Source organism: Dendrobates tinctorius, unplaced genomic scaffold (genome assembly GCF_039654945.1).
Source record: "Dendrobates tinctorius isolate UK_male_01 unplaced genomic scaffold, ASM3965494v1 ptg000211l, whole genome shotgun sequence".
NCBI classification, from domain to species: Eukaryota; Metazoa; Chordata; class Amphibia; order Anura; family Dendrobatidae; genus Dendrobates; species Dendrobates tinctorius.
This window is the reverse complement of record NW_027361878.1, coordinates 19,010,700-19,035,777: the sequence shown is the minus strand read 5'-3', so window position 1 is coordinate 19,035,777 and position 25,078 is coordinate 19,010,700. Positions and strand designations below refer to the sequence as shown.

General features: G+C 42.6%; 1 protein-coding gene across 11 annotated transcripts in view; it reads right to left on the bottom strand.

The window, feature by feature from the left end:
* MARK2 (microtubule affinity regulating kinase 2) overlaps positions 1-25,078 on the bottom strand; it is a 190,283-nt gene that overhangs the window by 15,964 nt on the left and 149,241 nt on the right. For 4 of the 11 annotated variants that reach the window (XM_073554561.1, XM_073554563.1, XM_073554560.1 and 1 more), the window contains exons 7-17: positions 25,004-25,060; positions 24,426-24,662; positions 23,158-23,277; positions 21,332-21,431; positions 16,041-16,153; positions 13,164-13,296; positions 12,881-13,059; positions 10,273-10,370; positions 9,241-9,387; positions 6,694-6,948; positions 6,108-6,134 (exon numbers count right to left, since the gene is read on the bottom strand). In XM_073554561.1, coding sequence (XP_073410662.1) covers positions 6,108-6,134; positions 6,694-6,948; positions 9,241-9,387; positions 10,273-10,370; positions 12,881-13,059; positions 13,164-13,296; positions 16,041-16,153; positions 21,332-21,431; positions 23,158-23,277; positions 24,426-24,662; positions 25,004-25,060 — 1,466 coding nt within the window. Of the gene's footprint in view, positions 1-4,961; positions 5,408-6,107; positions 6,135-6,693; positions 6,949-9,240; positions 9,388-10,272; positions 10,371-12,880; positions 13,060-13,163; positions 13,297-16,040; positions 16,154-21,331; positions 21,432-23,157; positions 23,278-24,425; positions 24,663-25,003; positions 25,061-25,078 lie in introns of those variants that run through there. The other 7 variants (XM_073554569.1, XM_073554567.1, XM_073554565.1 and 4 more) reach the window with 4 other exon arrangements.

The window sequence follows — 25,078 nt, the reverse complement described above, 5'->3', positions numbered from 1 at the left end:
CCTGTACTACCCATCTAACATGTCGGACCTATCTTGTGTACAGGTGATATATTTTATTAGTTGGGGTGTGGGGTGGCATTTCAAAGTGGTTGTCCAACAATTAAATACTAATTGAACTGTTAAATGGAAATATCACAGGGGTGGGGAAGGCACTATAACATGTCTAACAGCAATATCTAGAGATAGGAGAATTTTTTTCTAAAATATTTGCAAGATACCCCACCCACCCCCAAGATTAAAGGAACCTGGCAGCGGATTCATCTTGCTCCATCTACCATTCCAACTTCATCATTTTAGCCAGATATGTCTGACTCTGAAACACTATGGTGTTTCACAGAAAACACAAGTTTAAAAGCTGTTCAGGTGACTAGTCCAAGAGGTGGATCCCTGGCGGCTTCACTCAACCCCCTTTGAGTGACATATCTCCATACATGTGTGTAAAGAAAGACCTGTTAATCAAGGTCACCAGAGCGACATGTCCCACAGCCGGCTATTAAATGTATGTTTTCTCAAAAATGCCATTACGTTCCAGAATATAGCCTTCCTTGAAGAAATGACACAGCCAGTGTAATTCATGCCCATAGTTCGGGCAGCAAGAAGCAGCGGTCATATTCATTTCAACAGAGTAAACTCACATATTTACTGTACAACCCTTTTAAAGGCACGTATACAAAGTATAAATTATATGTCAACTATTCTAGATCAAAAAGTCTGCAAAACAATTGCTGCGATGAAAAACAAAAATTGCAGCCTCCTCCCAAAAAACACACCAATTATATTTCTAAATATCTGTTAATAATTTCACAGTCTCAGCGTATGTAAAAAAAAAATATAAATAAATAATTAGATGCAGCATGAGACTGTAATATTCCACAGAATGTGCACATATTACAGAAAGGATTAAGCCCAACATCAAACATGTGTTGCTCACAACAACCAAAATTAAAATTCATGAAGCCCCCCCTTATGAATGCAGAAGGTGAGGAGGAAGCTGGTGGGTGGTAGAATACTGATTATTATGCATCAGCTACAAAGAGTAAAGACTGGGGGAAATCTGCAGTGATACGTCCCTCTACTCATGCTTAGATTAGGAGATCGATAAATTGGACAGCGATCCTGGCCAGATACAAAAATACAAGGTAAAGTAGGTAAAGAGGAGCAAGTGCCCAAGGACCCCCATTCTTCCTTCCAGCATGCAAGTAATGAGGTGTAGTTTAAACATTGACGTGGCTTTCTGCTATGGACAAAAACAAGGAGTGTAGCACAGTCCTCTCCTGCTCATGTCCTACAGGGTCACATCAAGCACATTATCAGCAGGAGATGATCACAGAGAGGACTATAAACCTGCAATAATGTATTCCTCAATATTCACGAGGTCTGGCTATTGCTTACCAGGGCAATGGAGTTGGAGTTGTGGAGTCTGAGTCAGAGCCCATTTTAGTGGAGTCAGATTCATGGAAATTGAGGAGTCGGGAGGTTTGGCTTACCGACTCCACAGTCCTGTTACTTAGACTAGACAGCAGATTTTGTGCAAATCGATTTGCAGGACACAGTCCAGCAATCTTTGGCCATTGAACGAGAGCCTCGAGAACCTCCTTCTGCCTCCCGACATCCTTGGCTCTTCATTAGATTAGCAATCCTGGTTTTACATCATCATTGCAGCGTGATGCACTGCACATGTGATGTCAGGCAAGCTAATCCAACGATGAGCCGCGGATGCCAAGAGGCAGTTCTCAAGGCTCCCATGCAGTGGTCAGAGAAACAATTTGGAGGTAATGCTGAGCGAACATGCTCAGATAAGGTGTTATATCTGAGCATGCTCGGGTGCTCACACAGTGTCTTCGGTGTGCTCAAAAAATATGTTCATTACCCCGCAACTGCATGTCTCGCGGCTGTTAGGCAATCCCTACATGTGTTGTGGCTGTTTGTGGGATGATCCATGCATGTGTTGCAGCTGTCTAACAGCCACAGGGACTCAAACATATTATTCGAGCACGCCTGAGATACTGGCATAACATCCAAATGTGCTTAAATAACAATTATGTGAGCACGTTCGCTCATCACTATTTGGCTGCTGGAATGAGTCCTGTGAGAAGATTAGCACCAACTCCACTGTCTAGTCTAAGGGATAGCCAGAGCTCATTAATATTGAGGAATATGTTGCTACAGCACCTTACTAGTGCTCTCAGTGATAATCTTCCTTTTAATAAAACTGTTTTCTTTAACTAAAGCGAGCAGCCCAATACAGGCAGACCCAGGGCACTAAACGACCACCAGTCAGTTGCTCGTTTGCTCATGGGCAGCTGTTGATTATTCCTGCTTACACAGGCCGACCAAGCTTCTGTAATAGATTGTTCACTGTGCACAGGCTGCCATCGTACTGGGGAGCGAGAGTCCTGTTTACTCAGGATCAAGCACTGCCAAAAACTATGGTCTTTTAGCAGCAGAACATTTCACATGACGAACCAGCGCTTCTCTTGTTCGTAGGGTGATCAGCAGCCTGTTCCTAGGAACCGTTGTTTCACATCTTGCAGCATTATAAATGGACTTACACTGCACGTAACAATACCCTGACGGCTAGATTCTGTAACATGTGCACAGCACACCCCTATATCCAAGTAGTTTACACCATAAAACTGGGGAAACAACAGTGAGGAATAGGGGCCATACATTTGTATGGGTGACTTTGATCTGTGTTTTGAGCCATAGACAGAAATGTTTCTGATTTTTTTTTTTTTGGTGGACATCTGGCCCACAAAAACCATGGATTGTGAACAGCACCATAGGCCATAGACTACTATGGGTATGTGTTCCACATCCTTGCAAAACAGGGACAGAACACATGTGAAAAACGGACCTCTGAATTAGACCATGCTTTTTCTTTATCCTTCCTGATCTTTCTCTTTTTTTTTTGCAGTGTCCTTGTCATTAATAGAATGAAGCAAAACATGCAGCCCATTCAGGTTGCACAGAAAATCCAAACCTTTCAGTATGGCACATACATACAGGTCATCGCAAAAATATTGTTGTACCTCCCAGCACAGTCTCAAGAGCATGGAGCAAATTCCAGGATGCCGGACTGGTATCTGCACCTCTGGGCAAGAAGAATGATTAGGGATTAGCTTTGGCTAAGTCCTTATCCGAATAGCTACCTCGGTAACCAGCTGTTTGGCACCACAGCTGCATGTGTTGCGGCTGTGTGAACACATGCACGGACAGCCTGTTCGTTGTGACTGTCACACAGCCGCGACACATGCAGCTGGGCGCCGAACAGCTCGTTATCGGAAGCGCTCCCAGGTATCTGGATTACCAATGCAGGTTTTCGGGAAGCTCTATAGCTATTTGGATAAGGACTTATCTGAAGCTATTCGCTCATCCCTAATGATGATCACTACTAGAGACCTACAAAATGACCCACAACGGGCTACTGCTGTGGATATAACCTGTCTCTTTGAATGTGGCAAGAGGACCCAACGACCTCTAGAAAGACCTATGCTCATAGCCCAGCATTATACAGTTTGACTGGCATTCCCAACTGATCACTAGAATTGGCAGGTCCACCATTGGGCCCGTTCTCTTCACGGCTTAGAGAAGGATCACACTGAGCACATGTGACAGACATATCCTTGAAAGGTCACATAAATCTCCATATGATAGCCAACAGTACCGTGACTGCTGTTTGGTACCAAGAGGTAATCCTCAGATGTTGACAGGCTTTATGCTGGTGCTGTGCAGCCTGGGTTCCTCCTGGTGCACGACAATGCTCAGCCTTATGTGGCCAGGTGTGTGGACAGTCAACTGGATGGTGTGAAGTTTTTGCCACCATTGGCCTCATGTTCTCCAGACCTGAATCCAATTGAAAACCTCTGGAAGCTCATGTATGAGCGCATCCAACAATGACAAGAAGCATAACATACTGTCCAGGAGCCACCAGTGGCCTGATCCCGAGCCCCAGGACACCATCTGTCATCTTATCAGGAGCATGCAATGTCAGGAGAGCATGCAGGCACACGGGGTGTAAACATACTACTGAGGCACATTATTAGATGAAATTCACGTAATTGGACCTTCCAGTGATTTCAATGTCTTGCTTTGAATTTCAGGACGATTTGCTACCCAGCCCTCATCCAGCCTCTACGTTCGTATCCAAGTTGCAGACTTTGTGCTTGGCTTTGGCTATATAGGGAATACTATCTTAATCTTGACTTTTTGGCGATTCAGATAGGATCCTCGCCGTCAGCGTCATAAACATGGAAGTTACCAGCAATGTGAACCTGGCCGTAACCTGTTGCATTTTCCCAGGACTACCATCCCCAGCAGTGAAGGGGTATGAACTTAAGCATCTTTGTCAATAAGCAGGTAAGGTAGAGACAGATAGGGCAGTAGTTACAAGCAAGAAGTTTTTGAGAAATTCATGCAGACAAAAAGTTTGATCTCCCACACTCATCTGAAAGCACAAAACCCTTCTCCTTTACACTCAGAAAAACATTATCAGTCAAGACTTAAATGAAGGATGCCATGAAACAAAATGTCATTTTTTTCCCCCAACTCCTTCAGGTACCGTATATGCGACTATTAATATGCATTAATGCTTCACAAATTTAATCTAGTGGGTGAAATATTCAATCTAACGACTGAGCAAATGCAACATTACCTGTGGGTGACGAATATTCAGGAGTAAGCAATCATATGGATTTCGCCACATTAATGATCAGTCTTGCCATACCCTTACCACTTAGTCTGGCCGTATTAATTCAGGACTGATGTTGACAAATGTCGTGGAGTCAGGTCCTTTTTATATCCAGGTCATTTTTTTATGCTCATGTACCAGCCAAAAGAAACAGACTTACTAGTAAATTATTAAATCTTTCTAGTCTGTTACATTACTCTAACAGTACAGTTTAGGTACACGAGTCTTTAAATACATAAGAGTTAAACCTATATCAAAAAAACAATGTGTTTTTTTTTTTTTCTGGACAGATAAGATAGGGCATCCGAGCATAAAATTATCAGCCTTTCCAAATAACAGACTTGAAATATCATTGTCATGCGTCATTACGGCTTTACATGGGAGGTTACTTGCGTGGAAGCACAACAGTATCTTTAAAGCTGTCTGCTTGCCTCCAATACCTTATATTACATAAATAATTGACCTTCACATTTTTATTTTTATTTTTTTTTAAACATAAATATCTCTTTTCCTCCGTTACAGAAAAAATGCAATGATTATTTCCCACCAGACTGATGACACTATTTTAGAGCCAGCACAGGTCGGTACAGTCCCTCTCAGTCTCTCTCCGATGCAGAAAGCCGGCCGTGAATGAGCAGATGACTCCTATATTCACCCGCATCTGTCCAGATGGTAGGTAATATGATGACTGGGGAGCAGGGTAGAAAGCACAAATACCTGGGAGAATGTGTATGGAAAAGTGTAGGGAGGCGAGGAAAGACCCACTATTATGGCTATTCAAAAGCTGCAAGGTGTCAAAGACCAACTCAGAAGAAGAAAAGAAGGAAAAAAAAAAAAAAAAAAAAAAAACTTTGGACACTGCAAAATTAACAAATTTGGAATATATACTGCAGAATACTCCAATTACAGAGCTGCTGTAGCAAATCTTCATACAGTAGTAAAATGTTTCTAATTTTAAATGTTTTTAAATCCTTTTACATGTGTCGTATAATAAAATTAAAATAAAAGCTCGGGAAAAAAAAATATAAGGACAAAAACGATTTTTAACTGCAGTGTGCAAAGTTTATTTTAGCAGCGGGTGTCTAAAACGTGGACTGCATGAAAAAGAGTAGATAGCAAGACGCAGAAACAAACCCGGAAAAGAATGGCTATACCCAGGACAGACACAGGAGACATGAGGCGACTCGGATCCGCTGGACGGAGAATGGGATACGTTGTCGAAAATATTCCCAACCTTGTAATCCTGAATCTGCCTCAGCTCTCCGTGTCGAGTGACAATCACACACACGTACACGCGCTCGCTTGTCCTAACACAGGACACGACACTTAGAGAGAGTGCTCAGGAGACGAGGACAACAGAGAGGAGCCAGCAGTGTAGACAGGGAGAACAATATAAAGTTGGGGAATCCATGCCTACCTTCTTGGAAATCTGAAAGACAGATTTCTAGATAGAGGGATGGGAGGAAAAACAGGAAAAAAAGAAAAAAAAAACAAAACAAAAAACAACAGATAAGTGAGGGGGTAGGAAAATTATAAATTTATGTCTAAACATGATATCACTGAATACTAACCCCTTCACTGCTGGACTGTAGCAGAAATAGCCATTTTATTTTTATTTTTTGCACTAAATTAAATCAACTTTACATGGAGTTCTACATTATGGCTTCATCAGTAGTAAAGATTGAAGTACATTAATTGGTCTCCTTTACATACAGCCGTACCTGAATGGTGACGCTGATGTTGGAGTACTTTGCGTGTCTCCATGCAGGTAAGGACATATCGTTGAAAAAATTACATAAGGCAGACCACAGCAAAAGTGTAGATGTGACCCACAGTGCAGATCCCCTACAATTAGTTAGTCTACAAACTTTACTGATCAGGTCATTTGCATCTTGAAAAATAAGATAAACAGGATACATAAAGAGATTTCGCTCAAAGACAGGATACATAATATATGCTACAGCAATCGGAGCAAAGCCTATAAGTTCCATTCTGGGTCTCACCTGCGTACAAACTTGGATGTGAACTTGCTAAAGATGCTTCCAGTTGCTCCCCGACGACCCTGGCTATTACCAGAAGGAGAAGCTGGTGTAACACCCCCAAATTGTGAATTCTGCTGGTCCCGAGCTTGGCGAAGCTGTCCAGCGTGAAAAGTGCTCCGACTGGATACTCCACGTGGGAAGTTCGTCTTCTCTGGGGCTGCACTACTGATGTTGTGAGCAGAGGGCGAAGCGACAGGGAGTCTCTGAGGGGCTGCGCTGTTTGGTGCAGGAAGTAAAGGGAAAAAAGTTAGAACAAATTTCTCTGAAACATTAAAAATACATAAGATAAAAGTAAAACCAAGGCAATGCAAAATAAAGACAAATCTAAAAATGTCACTGCCCCTTAAACATAAAATAATTATTACGGTTTGCAAGAAAAGCAACAACTAAACACAGGGTATCTGGCTGCCAAGCCCCCCCATTTACTGTATTCGGTGAACAGCTACATAGAATAAAGAAACATAGCACAGTAACAATTGATTTATGGCATTTTTGTTTATGTGCCGTCACCGATAATGGTCCTGAATGGGCAAAACTGTTCTATGAAGTCAGGGTCACATTATAACAAAATACAACATTAAAAACCGTATTTTTCGGACTATAAGACACACTTTCTTCCTCCAAAAATTTGGAGGAAATGGAGGAATTCATCTTATAGACCGGATATACCTGCTGTGGCTGTGGGAGAGGTAGCGGAGGACGAGCAGGTCACACGAGGTGGCAGCTGAGGCTAACCCCTGTGTCCTCTGTTAAAGACTAATGAATATTCACTGCTCCTCACGCCTATAATCCTACCTCTATACACTGAAGCCAGCACTGAGAGATGGGATGGACTATGGGCATGGAGAGCAGTGAATATTTGCAGGCAGTGTTAGCCACAGCCACCGGCTCCTGCACTAGCTGAGCGTTCATGTGTGCCCACTATTAAAGAAGGGTGAATATTCACTACTCTCCATGTAAATCAGCTGTAGGCATCAGAACAGGATGCTGTGAGGTAGCGCAGAAAGGTAAGTAAAATGGTTTATGTTTTTTTCTGATGGGAGCCATGCATACCAGGAAAGGGATGAGTGGGCCATGCATACCAGGATAGGGATGAGGAGCCATGCATACCAGGATAGGAAAAAAGGGGGCCATGCATACCAGGATAGGGGATGAGGGGGCCATGAATACCAGGATAGGGATGAGAAGCCATGCATACCAGGATAGGGGATGAGGGGCCCATGCATACCAGGATAGGAGATGAGGGGGCCATGAATACCAGGATTGGGGATGAGGTGGGCATGCAAACCAGGATAGGGGATGAGGGGCCATGCATACCAGAATAGGGGATAAGGGGGCATGAGGGGGCCATGTATACCTGGATTGGGGACATAATAAATAAATATATATATATATATATATATATATACACACACACACACACACACACATATATACATACCAGAATAGGGGATATTAATACAGAGTTGACCACTTTTTTTGTATCAGTTTTTTTTTTCTATTTTCCTCCTCTAAAACCTAGGTGCATCTTATTGTCCGAAGAATAGCTGTTCAACGTAAATGCACAAAAAAAGAGACAAAGTGACAACGAATACACAACATGTGTTCTTCACTGGGTCAGAAAAGTTTATTCCCATGAGGACGCAGGCATCTTTACTTATTTTTGTTTTTTTCCAGATGCTTCCCAAAATTTTTATATATATATATATATATATATATATATATATATATATATATATATATATATATATATATATATATATATATTCACTCCTTTACATTATACAGCTGGAACAGAGGGGTCATTGACTGCTCCTGCCAGCACTGCTGCCAACACTCGGGAACGAAGCGTTCGGCTGCATGTCTTTCTATGCGGCTGCACGCTCCGCTCCAGAGTGCCGGGTATTAAGATGCGAAACTCGTCCGAGTTTCTCGCATGTGTGATCCCGGCCTAAGATAAACTGCTGCCCTATAGATGCATCAGCGGAAGCTGCTGAATCGCTGGCAAGAGCAGTCTGTGACCGCTTTGTGCTGGCAGAGGTTGGCGACAGGCACAACAAACAGGCAGTTAGCAATTATCTGCCTATTTTTTTTTTTTTTTTTAACTATGGGCCTTAAAATGTACGGTAGTCCTGGATAAACACTTAAAGTTCGTCAGTGGGGTGAGTTCCTGTTCCTACATAGTACTGACACTGTGCAATCAGTGTTGACATTGTCAGACTGTGCAGAGACAATGACAACATCAGCAAATTCTACATAAAAAAAAAAAAAAAACATAAAAAAAAACACACCAATCACCTCTTTTATTCCATGCTGCCGAATGAGCCCAGTTCTTCCTGGGGATAGGATCTTCCCAGAACAAGCATGTTACTGCTGCAGCCAATCAGTGGTCACATGCCATACTTACCAGCATTATAGCCCAGTAATAGATGTTTTTTAATAAGCCGTATAGGCTCCTACAGTTGAAACAAGTTTCCCTCTAGACCCAATGCCCAGTCTTGCACTTGCCTTGATCTATGTGCATCAGTGCCCTCCAAAGAAGGTGTAGCTTTTGAGGGGTGCACAGAGGTGGACATGGATTTCTGATGAGTACGAATCCGAGCTGATGTGGCTGGGGCAGAGGCGGTGGAGGCACGGGAACCAGGTGTGGAGAAGCTGGATGGAGCAGGGTGAAAATGAACATACAAAACAGGATATGGATGCACAGACTAACACAACGGTATAAGCAAGGAAGGGAAGACAGGAGAGTTCTCGGCATTTTTTGGGTAGGAATGTATGAAAAACATGAGATTGAAGGTACACATTATGACTTTATGCTCTCTTTTGCCAATGGTAAATGATCACAATACACAAGGGACCCACAAATAAAGGGAAAATCTGAAAACTTATGTTGGAAGACACAAATGGATGTATCAGTTATAGGCATCTATGAACTTACATAGCAAGGATGCTTAATCTGGTTATCTCTATAACATCAATGTTGCTAATGCACCAAGTTACAAAAGCATATTAATATACTATAATAAAAACTAATGTTAATCGTAAATAATTCATTTTTTATAAGAAAAAAGAAGCGCCCTTTCGAAATTAGGAAGTGTTTTCTTAATTTGCGTCAGACCAGAGAATCCACAAGTTTCCAGCAAATTTGAAACACTCGTTTCATGTAATTTAACAGCTAAGAGAAACAGGTGAGACAGTTACAGAAAATCTTAAGTCAGAAGGAAAATATCTGACGTGTCCTTCCAATTCAATTCTTAATGTCAGATTGGGTGAGAAATTATTTGGAGGTAAGTCATGTTCACATGTTCAGTATTTGGTCAGTATTTTCCATCAGGATTTGTAAGCAAGAACCAGGAGTGGGTGATAAATACAGAAGTGGTGACGGGTCTCTATTATACTTTTCCTCTGATTGTTCCACTCCTGATTTTGTCTTACAAATACTGATGTAAAATACTGACCGAATACTGATCGTGTGAACGTGATCTACCTCCGAATCATTTCTTAGACAATAGTTTACAATACATACTAAATGCTTCTTACCTATCCTTGCCATTCTGAACTGACCCAGGACCCAGGTTGGCTCTCTCTAGCATTGGAGAATTGCGGCTGCGATTGGTACCCGTGGATAGTACACTGTTCTATATAGGTAGAAGTTATAAAAGTCAGCTTTCTTTTTTGTAACGCGATAGTAATAACAAACAAGATATGCAATTAAACAGTATAACATATACAAGATGACAAAAAGGCTTGTTGAGGAAAAGGACCACGTAATTGCAAAGATTTATACATACTACAAGAACACAGTAATTCAGCGAGTGTGGTTTCTTAGGGCCTGGAAAAAGTGGGCTACATAACCATCTCAGCTGCTAAAACATGTTGATATAGGCATCACATCTAGGTACCTTAAAGGGGTTTTCTAGGCTTGGGGTTCAAGTCTGCTGTCGTTCTGTGACTGCAGACTTGTGAAACCTCAGAGCAGTGTGTGCGCTGTCAGGATTCTCCGCTGTTGGAAGAAGGCGGGCGCATGCCAGCAAATTTGTCATATGCCGACAAGACGCGCACGGCCTCGCTCAATCCAAGTGAATTGAGTGAGACCGGACAAGTCTAGTTGGAAGCATGCCAAATGTGCCAGAGAATCCTGAGAGCACACACTCTGAGGATTCACAAGTATGCAGTCAAATATAGTGACTGCAGACTTGAGCTTCAAAGCTCGGCAACCCCTTTAATGTATTATGTCCATAAAAGGGTCAGGCATAATGTCAAGTGATGCAAAAAAATGTCAATATGAAAAAACATGGTTTGGCACAAAAAGACCACCGTAATGATCATATAGTCATTTCCACATGGCATACATGTCAACTAAGGCTGTGGGTACATGTTGCGCTTTTATTGTGATTCTCTGCATGAACTTGGTGTGGAAAATACCCAGAGTTTTACAGTACCAGATTTCTGAACTCTCATTCACATGTTGATTCTTTTTCTCCTTGCAGATTTTCAGCAGATTTAAATCTACAACAAGTCAATTCTTGCAGCATATTTCACTCTAATAAGTGAGGGAAAATATACAGGAAAGATGTATATCTTTGTACCGTGTTAGCCAGTGGATAGAAAAATATTCAGGATTGAGAGTCCTCAGTAGTTGATACCTTTTAATGGCTAACTGAAAAGATGGTAATACATTGCAAGCTTTCGAGACTACTCAGGTCTCTTCATCAGGCTAGACTAATACAAAATCTGAAGTCACATATTTATGCACAATACAGCCTAGAAAAAATGCAATAGATAAGACAAGTGACGTGAAGCAGAACTATCAATATGGGAGAGGGAGAAACATAAATATAAACAATGGACCAGTTCATAGATAAGGAGTCTGGATGTTTTATGGTCCTCTGATTGGGGTCTAGTTCTGTGTTGCCCCGCAAGGTTTTAAAAGGAAATTCCTTAATTGATGTAAAAAGACATAAATCCATGCGACACATTCATTCCAGCACTGAGAGTGTCAAAGTTCGTCATAAATTTGTACTCCCAAACTCGTCTCTCTCTCTGAGATGTGAAGTTACCTTTCAATACCAGTAATTTCATATCCATGCTGCTGTGATCAGGGATACAGAAATGTTTTGCCACAGGTAGATCCATTCTTTTTTCTCTTATTGTGTGACGATGAGCATTCATCCTTGTTCTAAGCTTTTGCCCTGTCTCCCCCACATACAGACCCCCAGTTAATTATTTGTACTAAATGTCCAAGTACACCACATTAGATGTAATGCAGGTGAAAGTACCTGGGATCTACAAGATCCCAGGTACTTTCACCTGCATTACATCTAATGTGGTGTACTTAATTATTTGTACTAAATGTCCAACTGGGGGTCTGCATGTGGGGGAGACAGGGCAAAAGCTTAGAACAAGGATGAATGCTCATCGTCACACAATAAGAGAAAAAAGAATGGATCTACCTGTGGCAAAACATTTCTGTATCCCTGATCACAGCAGCATGGATATGAAATTACTGGTATTGAAAGGTAACTTCACATCTCAGAGAGAGAGACGAGTTTGGGAGTACAAATTTATGACGAACTTTGACACTCTCAGTGCTGGAATGAATGTGTCGCATGGATTTATGTCTTTTTACATCAATTAAGGAATTTCCTTTTAAAACCTTGAGGCGCAACACAGAACTAGACCCCAATCAGAGGACCATAAAACATCCAGACTCCTTATCTATGAACTGGTCCAATGTTTATATTTATGTTTCTCCCTCTCCCATATTGATAGTTCTGCTTCACGTCACTTGTCTTATCTATTGCATTTTTTCTAGGCTGTATTGTGCATAAATATGTGACTTCAGATTTTGTATTAGTCTAGCCTGATGAAGAGACCTGAGTAGTCTCGAAAGCTTGCAATGTATTACCATCTTTTCAGTTAGCCATTAAAAGGTATCAACTACTGAGGACTCTCAATCCTGGAAAATATACAAAAATCGAAGGCAAAAACCTGCGTATTTTATGTTGCGTTCTCTTCTGCCATCAGGATTTGCAGCAGAATTTTCTGCTGCAAATCTTCAATGTGTGCACACAGCCTAATTGTTCTACGCGTCTGGAAAGTAACTATATTATTGGACCACCTTCATCAAACACACAGCACTTCTTACTGTAGATGGCGTCGGGGTCGTTCTCTTCCTCTCCAATCCAGACAAAGGACTAGGAGGAACTCGGGCTGTGCTACCAGATTTGCGCCCACTTTCTCGCTCCTCATCGGGCCGCTTGTTTTCTGCATTGTTGCTCTGTGTCTTTTTGGAGTAGGAGTTTGATGTAGGGATCGTTGGTCCAACTTAAAAAGAAAACAAAATAAGAAGAGATAAATAAACATGATATGGAAAAACCAGATCGCATGATATCTGGAAGCAGGTGGCTTCTTCATAAATCAGCACTCACCCTGGTCGCTGAGCCGTCTTTGCTTGGTATTAGCAGACACACTGCGGTGAACCTTGTGAGCTGGTGACGGAGCTGTACTGTTTGTGATGTCTGGTGGCGGTCTAGGCTTTAGCGTCATATTGTCATTGTCCAACTGAGTAGAAATTTTACATAACGGTAACGCTCTTAATAAAGTTCTATTATATAGGAACAACTGGATAAACTATTGCAAAGTACAACATTCTCCCACAACCGTATTTACAAGTTTATCTCTTAGCCATAGTTGTTAAATCAAACATTAAAATATGGTCATCAGTTATAGGCTGTGTTCACATCATGTCTTCAGGATAAAGACATTGGCCACTACTTTATTAATTTCTATTTGATTTGGGGGGTGCGGCACCAGCCACCCCACCAGTCAGCTGTTACCGGCTCAGAAAGGAAGTTCCCAGATGCTGTCAGAAAACAGCAGTTCCGTCAAAACTATAGTGGCAGCAGCCGGCCGGGTACGGCATATCCACCAGCTATATAAAAAAAACAAAAAAAAAGGTCCCCAAATGAAAAACCTAGGTCCACCAAAAGGTCACTGCTGCGTCTGTTTAGCATTTTGGTTGCAGCAGTGATGTCACATCAACAGCACACCTCACTGCTGCAGTCAATCACTGAGCTCAGCGGTCTGCTAATGCAGATGGACGAGCCACTGAGCTCAGAGATTGGCTGCAGCGGTGAGGTCTGCTAGCTACGTGAAATTACCATTTCAGACTAAACACGAGACAGAAACAGCCGTGGAGTCCTGTCGGTGGAACCAGAGGGGGTTGACTACTATTTGATTTTGATCTTTTCAATGAGTTCTATCATTTAGGGACGGCTTTTTTTAAAAGTGGAAATCCTCTTAAAACCGAAGGAAAAAAAACATTTTAAGGAAGAAATGTGATACTAGTACAGGGTGCAGAAATGTTTGTTTTTGGAGCAAATTTTTGTCCATTGGGTTTCTTTAATATTTTTTGCACTGTTTGGCTTTTATAGGTTTCCTGTACAGAAATATAGACAGCATAACACAGAGGCTATAGAAGGCAAACAGCAACATTTTAAGTGAAACCCAATTGCAAATATTATTTTAGCCTTAATTGGATGCATTTACCATAAGTAAAAAAGAAAAGAATAATAATTCTCACTGCTAAGGGCCTAGCAAATGGTGACCCTATATGTTAATGGTCTGCACCCTGGATATTAAATATCCAGGATGATGTAAATCTATAATGTGGTGGTGTGCGCCATGCCTAAAGCTGTAAAAACGGTGATGAAACGCGGTTTAAAGGAGCCCTTGGGACAAGCGCTCCTTCAGACCGCGTTTCATCGCTGTTTTTATCTTCCATCCTTCCCTGAGGGCATGCGGATGAAGCTGCAGTGGGCAGGATGGCTCTACATCCCCCTTCCAGGACCTACGATCATGTGATCCCAGGACCTGAGGTCACGTGGGGTTCAGCGCGCAGTGCGACTGCGCACAGCTCCCACCACTCTCCACAGCAACAGGACACGCCGAAGGTCTCTGACACACGCCACGTATCATAACCTAACCCCTGGCGGAGGTCAGCCTCTGGTGCCTGGCCACCTCCAGACGAAGGTGCTAGCCGAAATGCGCGTCAGGGTGGACGCCACTCGGTCTCAGGAGCTCTGCCGTTCATGTAAGTTTTTTGACCCTGCCACTGATTTAGTTATGATTTACATCTATGTTTATGGGCGATTTATCACACATGGATCCTTGATTATGTGAGCACCGTTTCACTTACACATGAGACATCTTTTATGATTTCCCATAGGGACTTCTTTTATAGTGTTCCAACACTTTGGATATTGCAATGGCACTTTACTTGTACGATTTTTCTGTTAGTAATATCATTTATTTATACTAGCTTGACCCGTGCGAAATTTTCGCACATTGGTCGTCGGGGGGCACAGGCAATTTCAGAGAAAGCGAGCTGGTCAAATGTAAATGTATTTCATGAGCTGATGAACAGAGACAGGTATTTATATATGTAGCTTGGTAATAAATTAAATTGTTTTGATAAGTAGAGGGCAAAAAATGTTTTCCGGTTGAGGTGCCACCTGCAGGTCATTGTGTCTTTCTGCAGGTTTATGAAAATGAATGTTTAAACTGTATTTAGTGATAAATTTGTGAATGTGTGCTTTCTTTGGCTGTTTTCTTGCTGAAGGGAGCTAGTTTACCTTTCAAATGGTGTATCGTGTGTGTGTGTGGGGCGAAGTAATCCGTGAAAAAGCAGTGCATGTTTACAAAGGTGTTGGTAGTGTGCTTTGGGGCACTGTGGTGCCACCTGCAGGTAGTTTTCCTTACTGCGGGTTTAAGAAAATTAATGTTTAAACTGATTATATCTATATTATGGAAATTATTTCGGAACTCCTTTTAATACAATCTTTTTTACCGGTTGTGCGTCCCTGTTTTTAATGTGATTTTACAGATAGCTTTTATCACTGTTATCCTTAATATATTACTGTGATCATTTGGACATTTTTGGTCGGTTTTTCTTTTTCTCCCCTTTCCTACTAATAAAATGTGGCAGGCAGACAATACAATAATCAGAGCAGATTGTTACTGCGTATTTTGGTGTTGACACCAGCAAAAAAAATAAAAAAAAACATACCAGGAAAAAAAAAAGTATTTTTTGCTTTTGAGAACATGGCCTTAAAGATCAGGGTAGATTTGAGACTCTTAATTGGTCTCAATCTAAAAAGCTCATTCTTCCAACATTTGTCAGAGTGGGCTCAGAAAATAATGAGAGAAAATAAAACATAATAGAATGAAAATTTATTATAACTAAGATGGAAGTGTATTTGTACAAACTATACACGTACAACGAACACCAAGATTGTATACTCTACCTCAGAAGACTTGTAGCCAAGAAGCAGATATGTTGCCATAACCTCATTATATTTCTGGTTAATAAGAGAGTCCTGGATCTCCTCTCGTGTGTAACCCATAGTTACCATTAATTCTATTACCGAGAAAAAAAATATACATTTACACCCAGTCCTCCAGATGGAGGTGACTTTACCAGTTGCTATAATCTGTTTTACAGAGCTCAGACTGCAGAAAGCGAAATACAACCACAGGACTTTAGCATAATAAAAGCAGCGATCAAAGCAGAGGCCAAACCCAGTATTTGGGGTTATTTTACCTGTACCTCCAGTTTAAAAATACTATTATATGCTGCATTAATCACAATGAGTTTTACCCTTGAAGTGTTGATGATTAGGAAACAGATCCATCTTTGCTTAGCTCCAGCAGGACAGACATCCATGCAGCACACTCCAGCAGCACAGACCTGTGCACCGTCTCCTAGATCAATAGGAGAGCAGCAGCAAAAAAATCTTGCAGTCTACAGATGCCAGAGAAGCAGCATTTTCCTGCAGGAGCTTAGTCACAGAAGCGAGCAGCACAAGTGTCTTTGCTGCAAGAGCTTTACAGAACATGCAGCTTAGTGTCTTTGCTGCTGCAGCATAGGTGTCTGTGCTGCTGGAGCTTTATACAGTCATATGTTAAAGTTTGGGCACCCCTATTAATGTTAACCTTTTTTCTTTATAGCAATTTTGGCTTTTGCAACAGCTATTGTAGTTTCATATATCTAATAACTGATGGACTCAGTTATATTTCTGTATTCAAATGGGGTTTATTGTATTGTAACAGAAAATGTGCAATCTGCATTTAAACAAAATTTGACCAGTGCAAAAGTATGGGCACCCTTATCATTTTCTTAATTTGAACACTCCTAACTACTTTTTACTGACTTCCTGAAGCACTAAATTGGTTTTGTAACCTCATTGAGCTTTGAACTTCCTAGCCAGGTGTATCAAATCATGAGAAAAGGTATTTAAGGTGGCCACTTGCAAGTAGTTCTCCTATTTGATTCTCCTATGAAGAGTGGCATCATGGGCTCCTCAAAACAACTCTCAAATGATCTGAAAACAAAGATTATTCCACATAGCTTTTCAGGGGTAGGACACAAAAAGTTGTATCAGAGATTTACCGTATATACTCGAGTATAAGCCGACCCGAGTATAAGCCGACCCCCCTAATTTTGCCACAAAAAACTGGGAAAACTTATTGACTCGAGTATAAGCCTAGGGTGGGAAATGCTCCATCGATTATTCCCCCATATAGCGTCCCCAGAAGAAGCTCCATAGATTATTCCCCCATATGCTGCCCCCATAAGAAGCTCCATAGATTGTTCCCTCATCTGCTGACCCCATAAGAAGCTCCAGATTATTCCCCCATAGGCTGCCCCCATAAGAAGCTCCATAGATTGATCCCCCATATGCTGACCCCAGAAGAAGCTCCAGATTATTCCCCCATACGCTGACCCCAGAAGAAGCTCCAGATTATTCCCCCATATACTGCCCCCATAAGAAGCTCCATAAATTGTTCCCCCATATGCTGACCCCAGAAGAAGCTCCATAGACTATTCCCCCATATGCTGCCCCCATGCTGCTGCTGCATGTAAAAATAAAAAAATGACATACTCACCTCTCCGTCGCTGGGTGTCAGGTGCCGGTGTCACTGCTGGCACCTGAGATACTCACGTGTACTGTGTCCATGGCTGCTCACCGCTATCTGCCATGTCATCAGTCAGTGACGTTCAGACTGCAGGGGGCGCGGCGCGCACTAACCACGTCACCGCGCCCTCTGCTGTCTGAAGTCACTGACCGATGACAGACAGCAGCAAGCAGCCATGGACGCAGGACAGGTTAGTATCGCTATGCTTACCCGTCCTGACGCTGTGTCTTGAGCCCCCAGCTTCTCCCCGTGCTCTCTCTTCCTGCCTTTAACGGTCACGTGGTACCACTCATTAAAACTCATGAATATGCGCATATTCATGAGTTTTAATGAGCGGCACCACGTGACCGCTGAAGGCAGGAAGGGCGAGCACGGGGAGAAGCTGGGGGCTCAAGACACAGCGTCAGGACGGGTAAGTATGACCTGACACCCCCGCCCCCCCCCCCCTCCGACCCCCTTTGTATATGACTCGAATATAAGACGAGAGGGGGACTTTCAGCCCAATTTTTTGGGCTGAAAATCTCGGCTTATATTCGAGTATATACGGTAACCTGTCAGTTTCCACTGTGAGGAACATAGTAAGGAAATGGAAGAACACAGGTACAGTTCTTGTTAAGCCCAGAAGTGGCAGGCCAAGAAAAATATCAGAAAGGCAGAGAAGAAGAATGGTGAGAAAAGTCAAGGACAATCCACAGACCACCTCCAAAGACCTGCAGCATCATCTTGAGAAGCTGTATGGGAGAGTGATGCGAAAGAAGCCTTTTCTGCAAGCAGGCCACAACCAGAGTCGCCTGAGGTATGCAAAAGCACATTTGGACAAGCCAGTTACATTTTGGAAGAAGGTCCTGTGGACTGATGATACAAAGATTGAGTTGTTTGGTCATACAAAAAAGCGTTATGCACGGAGGCTAAAAAAACACAGCATTCCAAGAAAAACACTTGCTACCCACAGTAAAATTTGGTGGAGGTTCCATCATGCTTTGGGGCAGTGTGGCCAATGCTGGCACCGGGAATCTTGTTAAAGTTGAGGGTCGCATAGATTCAACTCAGTATCAGCAGATTCTTGACAATAATGTGCAAGAATCAGTGACGAAGTTGAAGTTACGCAGGGGATGGATATTTCAGCAAGACAATGATCCAAAACACCACTCCAAATCTACTCAGGCATTCATGCAGAGGAACATTTACAATGTTCTGGAATGACCATCCCAGTCCCCAGACCTGAATATCATTGGACATCTGTGGGATGATTTGAAACGGGCTGTCCATGCTCGGCGACCATCAAACTTAACTGAACTGGAATTGTTTTGTAAACAGGAATGGTCACAAATACCTTCATCCAGGATCCAGGAACTCATTAATAGCTACAGGAAGCGACTAGAGGCTGTTATTTTTGCAAAAGGATGATCTACGAAATATTAATGTAACTTTTATGTTGAGGTGCCCATACTTTTGCACCGGTCAAATTTTGTTTAAATGCAGATTGCACATTTTCTGTTAGTACAATAAACCTCATTTGAATCCAGAAATATAACTGAGTCCATCAGTTATTAGATATATGAAACTGAAATAGCTGTTGCAAAAACTGTTATAAAGAAAAAAGGTTAACATTAATAGGGGTGCCCAAACTTTAACATATGACTAAGTGCAGCATAGGTGTCTGTGCTGCTGGAGCTTTATAGGTCCATTACAGGAGAGTACAGCATCGTTGTCTGTGTTGCTGGAGCTCTGCTGTCAGTTACAGGCACATGCACCATAGGTCTCTGTGATGCTGGAGCCTTAGGCTGAGTTCACACGTGGCGTTTTTTTCGCGTTTCCGCGGCAGTTTTAACCGCGCGATTTTGCCGCGAAAACACGAAAAATAAGCATCCCATGCATTCCTATGGGATTCCGCAATGCTGTGCTAATGCTGCGGTTTTTACCGCGGCGGAATCGCTTCGCGGTAAAAAACGCAGCATGCTCATTATTTTGCGGAATCGCGGCGATCCCGCACCCATAGGAATGCATTGTTCCGCTTCCTTCCCGCACGTGGCTGTGCACACCATGCGAAAAGTAAGCAGAACAATTGCGGATGGTACCCACGGTCCGGAGGAGAGGAGACTGTCCTCCGGGCTTTGGGTACCATATCCCTGTAAAAAATAGAATTATAAAATAAAAAATATTGTTATTCTTACCTTCCGGCGTCCCGCGCAGTCTTCCCGCTTCTCTTCATGCTCCTGTTCCCAGTAGTCCTTTGCGAAAATGCCCGCGATGGCGTCCGATCTCGCGGGATCGCGAAGTCGCGCGACGTCATCGCGAATTACCGCGAGACGTCGCGATCCCGCGAGAACTGACGTCATCGCGGGCATTTTCGCAAAGGATTACTGGGAACGGCTGCGCGGGACGTCGGAAGGTAAGAATAACACCATTTTTTTTTTTTTTTTTTACATTCTATCTTTTACTACTGATGCCGCATAGGCGGCCTCAGTAGTAAAAAAGTTGGTCACACTTGTCAAACACTGTTTGACGAGTGTGACCAACTTGTCAATCAGTTCTCCAAGCGATGCTACAGATCGCTTGGAGAACGCTAGCATTTTGCAAGCTAAATACGCTTGCAAAATGCTAGTTTTTCCGCGGGAAAATCGCGGGAATTTAAAATGCGATTTTCCCACGGACTGGAATTCCGGAATTCTCGCGGTAATTTCCGCGAGAGTTCCGGTACGTGTGCACTTAGCCTTACAGTAAGTTATTGGTGTAAGCAGCAGGAGAATTTATACTGCTAAATATCAGAAAAAGAGGAGGACCATGCTAAACAACAATGCAAAATGTAAAACTTTTTATAAAAACTTCAACATTTGATTGTTCATTTGTAACTTAGGGTACAGTTAAAACTATTAATAAGTAGGTAAAGAAAATTGGAAGACATTTTTGCTGTCACATAGGATGGAGGATGATATAACTCGACAGCTGCCTTTCTTCTCTGCTGACTGTACAGAAACAATTCCTCTTTAAGCTGCACATCCACGTAATGTGTGACAGGTGGATGCCCTGTTTATCTGTATCTTTTCAATACTGTTTTCAGGCAGCACATCCTCATCATCTAGTCTGCATCGGATTAATCATGCCTTTATCATAATGCAAAACTGTCACTCAACCTAGGGAAGAGAAGCAGCAGAGAGGCTTGGCAGACTTGGCTTTGCCTTTCTGACATATTGAACGCATCACTCCAGAGATCTTCACTGTCTACACCAATGCAATGTGATCATTAATGAGGCACCAGGACTCCGGAAATACTCCAAATGCTAAACACATGGATTATTATATGCGGAATTCCCACCGCCTCTATATAATAATGTTGTCCTGGTCGGCGCAGAAGTTGTGGCCGAGTCACCAGACTGGTTAACTAAATAAGAAGTCAAACGTGGCAGGCGTGTAACCCTCCATGATTATCCAACATTAACAAGTAGTAAAATCATTAAAACGTTCCTATTGTGTTACATATTGGTAGTGGCATGAAATTCACCCCTTGTATAACAAAGCGTTAAATCTGCTGTGATTTTTAGCAATATATCCACAATATAATAGGCAAAATTAATGACTAGTGAGGCTAACTTTACAGTGTGAGACACAGTAGACAGACCTGTCCTTTTGGGATCCTTGTAATCTGGAACTGGTTCAATATATGGCTTCAGCTCATCATCCTCATGACCTACATTCATCCAACGATCCCTCATAATTTGCTAAGAACAAAGAGAAGCACAATTTATTAATGACGATTGACGAGGACCGAACCAATCAGCTGGCGTGTTTCCACTGATGCAATTTAGGCAACACACTGAAATAAATACGTTCTATGAAACTAGAAATAAAAATATATTTATGAACATTTAAAAAGAAAAACTGGTAACAGGCAAAATTTTCTCTTAAATTAAACATTGTGATGCTAATGGTTCCAACAGGTGTCCGCTGTGGTGTGCGGCCCACAGCCGCCCGCTGTGGTGTGCGGCCCACAGCCGCCCGCTGTGCTGTGCGGCCCACAGCCGCCCGCTGTGCTGTACGGCCCACAGCCGCCTGCAGTGGTGTACGGCCCACACCTGCCTACTGTGGTGTACGGCAGACACCCGCCTGCTGTGGTGTATGGCCCACACCCGCCCGCTGTGGTATGCGGCCCACAGCCGCTCGCTGTGCTGTACGGCCCACAGCCGCCCGCTGTGCTGTACGGCCCACAGCCGCCCGCTGTGCTGTACGGCCCACAGCCGCCCGCTGTGCTGTACGGCCCACAGCCGCCCGCTGTGCTGTACGGCCCACAGCCGCCCGCTGTGCTGTACGGCCCACAGCCGCCCGCTGTGCTGTACGGCCCACAGCCGCCCTCTGTGCTGTACGGCCCACAGCCGCCCGCTGTGCTGTACGGCCCACAGCCGCCCGCTGTGCTGTACGGCCCACAGCCGCCTGCAGTGGTGTACGGCCCACACCTGCCTACTGTGCTGTATGGCCCACACCCGCCTGCTGTGGTGCACGGCAGACACCCGCCTGCAACTGACAGTATCAGAGGTTGCTCCAATCCTTACACCATAAACCCTTAGATGATACATTCAATAGCGCCCATGAAATTTTATCAGATTGGGGTGGAACCGTCCCCTTACTGTCAGGTTATTGCCTCCTTACATTTTTTTTTTTTTTTTTTTAAAAAGCTGCATTCATAAAGCCATGAATGTTACCATCCGAAAGAAACAAACTTATCTTTTCTCGGGTGTTTTTTTGCAGCTTTTCTAGATTTGTATTGTTTTTTTTTTGTATTTTAGTTTTCATTACGGTCGTTTTTATTTTGTAATTTAGTGTCTGCAACTTTTAGTTACATTCATTTTTTCTCATCTTTTTTTTTTTTTTATACTAAATAAGGTCGACTGAACTATTTTATTCATTGATTTCTAGCAGTGGATCAGTAAAAAATGATCAAATCTTAAGTGCCTTTATGTTTCATCCATCTTATTCCATCTGTTTTATAGACTCTTTAATAGTCATATCTGACCCAAAAAAGGGATGAGACACATGGATCTGTGTTCTGTTTTTATAACTGCTGCATGTATGGATCAACAAAATTCTCTTGGTCTGTGTGCTGACCGAGAAAAAAAAAAAACAAAAACCACAGACAGCACACAGACTTGTCACACAACTTCATTCATTCTCTATGAGACTGCTGGAGATAGCCAAGTAACATTTTCTGGCAGTCCCATAGAGAATGAATGGAGAGGTGGTTCACGTGCCCAGTCACTTCTCCGCTCACACAGGGCTCTACATAGCCCACTCCTGAAATCTATGTGGTCCCAACAATTGGCCCCAAATAGATCAGCAAGTTACCATCCATCCTAATCACAATATAAAGATTGTGATAAACCTTGCAATATTAAATGGAAGTATTGATGGAAAGCCATAGTAGAGGATTAACATACAATAGACTGTACTCACCTCCAGTGTGCCCCTCTTGCTTGGATTTAGTATAAGGAATTTCTTTAGCAAATTTTCACAATCTGTAGACATGTAAAAAGGGATACGATATTTGCCCCTTAGTACACGCTCCCGTAATTCCTGAAAGACACATCAACGACTGTAGTGAGAGATTTACACACGTTCATTTTTCTACAAACCTCACGATAACGTCCGGCTACCAGAACTGGACTTCGTTAGGCTGGGTCCACACGAGAAACATTTTACAGCTGCAAACTCTGTATCTGTAACATGTAGGATTTCACCCCTGCTACATTGAAAGGGGTTGAAGGCTGAAATTGGGAGATTTTGTACTTCTTGCTGTTGTTCAATTTCCATGGAGAAAAATTCAGCATGATGTGGATGAGAGGTGTTAAAGTCGCACATATGTCCGCTACTGCATTCTGCTGCGGATGACACCTGGCCAATAGCACAGGTGAAAACTGCTTTTTCGTCCATGACGACTTACCCTTATTGCTGTAAGAATGTGGTTTTCTGCAATGAATCTTCTAGTTCAGAATGGGGTTGCAAGAATGATATGTAGGCTTCCCCTCGTTCTCCTGCTGCTGATTGACAATTTTCTCCCTATGCACAAAAACATGGAGAGCAACGGCCAACCAGCGCCTGGAGGAAGGGTGAGCACTAATGATGAGTGAACGTGCTGGGATAAGGTGTTATCTGAGCATGCTTGTCTGCTAACCAATTGTCTTCGGCGTGCTCGAATAATACGCAGCTGCATGTCTCGTGGCTGTTCAACAGCCGCAACACATGCAGGGTTTACCTAACAAACATGCAATCCATGCATGACTAGGTGCTGTTGAACGGCCGTGAGACATGCAGTCGCAGGGACTCTAACATTTTTCGAGCACGCCGAAGACACTCGGGTAGCACACGAGCATGCTCGGATAACACCTTATCCCAGCACATTCGCTCATCACTAGTGAACACGCATATCATGAATATATCAAACTCTTCCTGCCTTTGACAGTATTAAAAGTTTAAAGGGTACCAACATTTTTTTTTTTGTTTTAAATACATGACAGATCCTACATCACTATACAGATAGGTGGGAGTTGAGTCCTGACAACCCTACCCAAAACACTTGTCAAACGTGTGCTGATCGGAGAACTTAGATAAAAACAGCATAGTAATCAGAAATACCAGATATAGTGTTGGAAGATACTACTACATGCTGCTGTCACAAGAGGACAACAAAGATTGGGGACAGTTTCCTTTTTGCACGTGCTTACCTTAAGGTTCTGCCCGTCGAAAGGCAAGGAACCACTGACTAATGTATAAAGAATAACTCCGAGACTCCACACGTCCACTTCAGGCCCATCATATTTCTTTCCTTGAAAGAGTTCAGGGGCTGCATAGGGTGGGCTTCCACAAAATGTGTCCAGCTTGTTCCCAAAAGTGAATTCATTGCTGAAGCCGAAATCAGCAATCTTTATATTCATATCAGAATCTAGCAGCAAGTTCTCAGCCTAAAAAGTAGAGGTGGGAGAGAGAGAACACCTGAGTTTCTAAAAAATAAGTGAAAATATCATAAAAACGTCACGATTTATATATTACAATTCTCTTGTTAATGTAAATAAACTCTCCTAGTAGCTTTAGGCAACTTTAGCAAGCATTGCTACATCTTTTACTGGATTTATAGAATCCATTTGGCATTTCTGCACTAATAATTGCTTGGAATTAACTGGACAGTGATAAATGTATGATCGATTGGGGTCCGACCCCTTGAACTCCCAGGCAATCCTAAAGTTCTCTCTGTGAACGAAGCGAATGGTGAACAAGCTTGACCACGACTCCAATCACTTCTTACCTTCAAGTCCCTGTGAACTATGAATTTCTGATGACAATACTGAACAGCAGAGACAATCTAAAAGGTAGAAAAGAA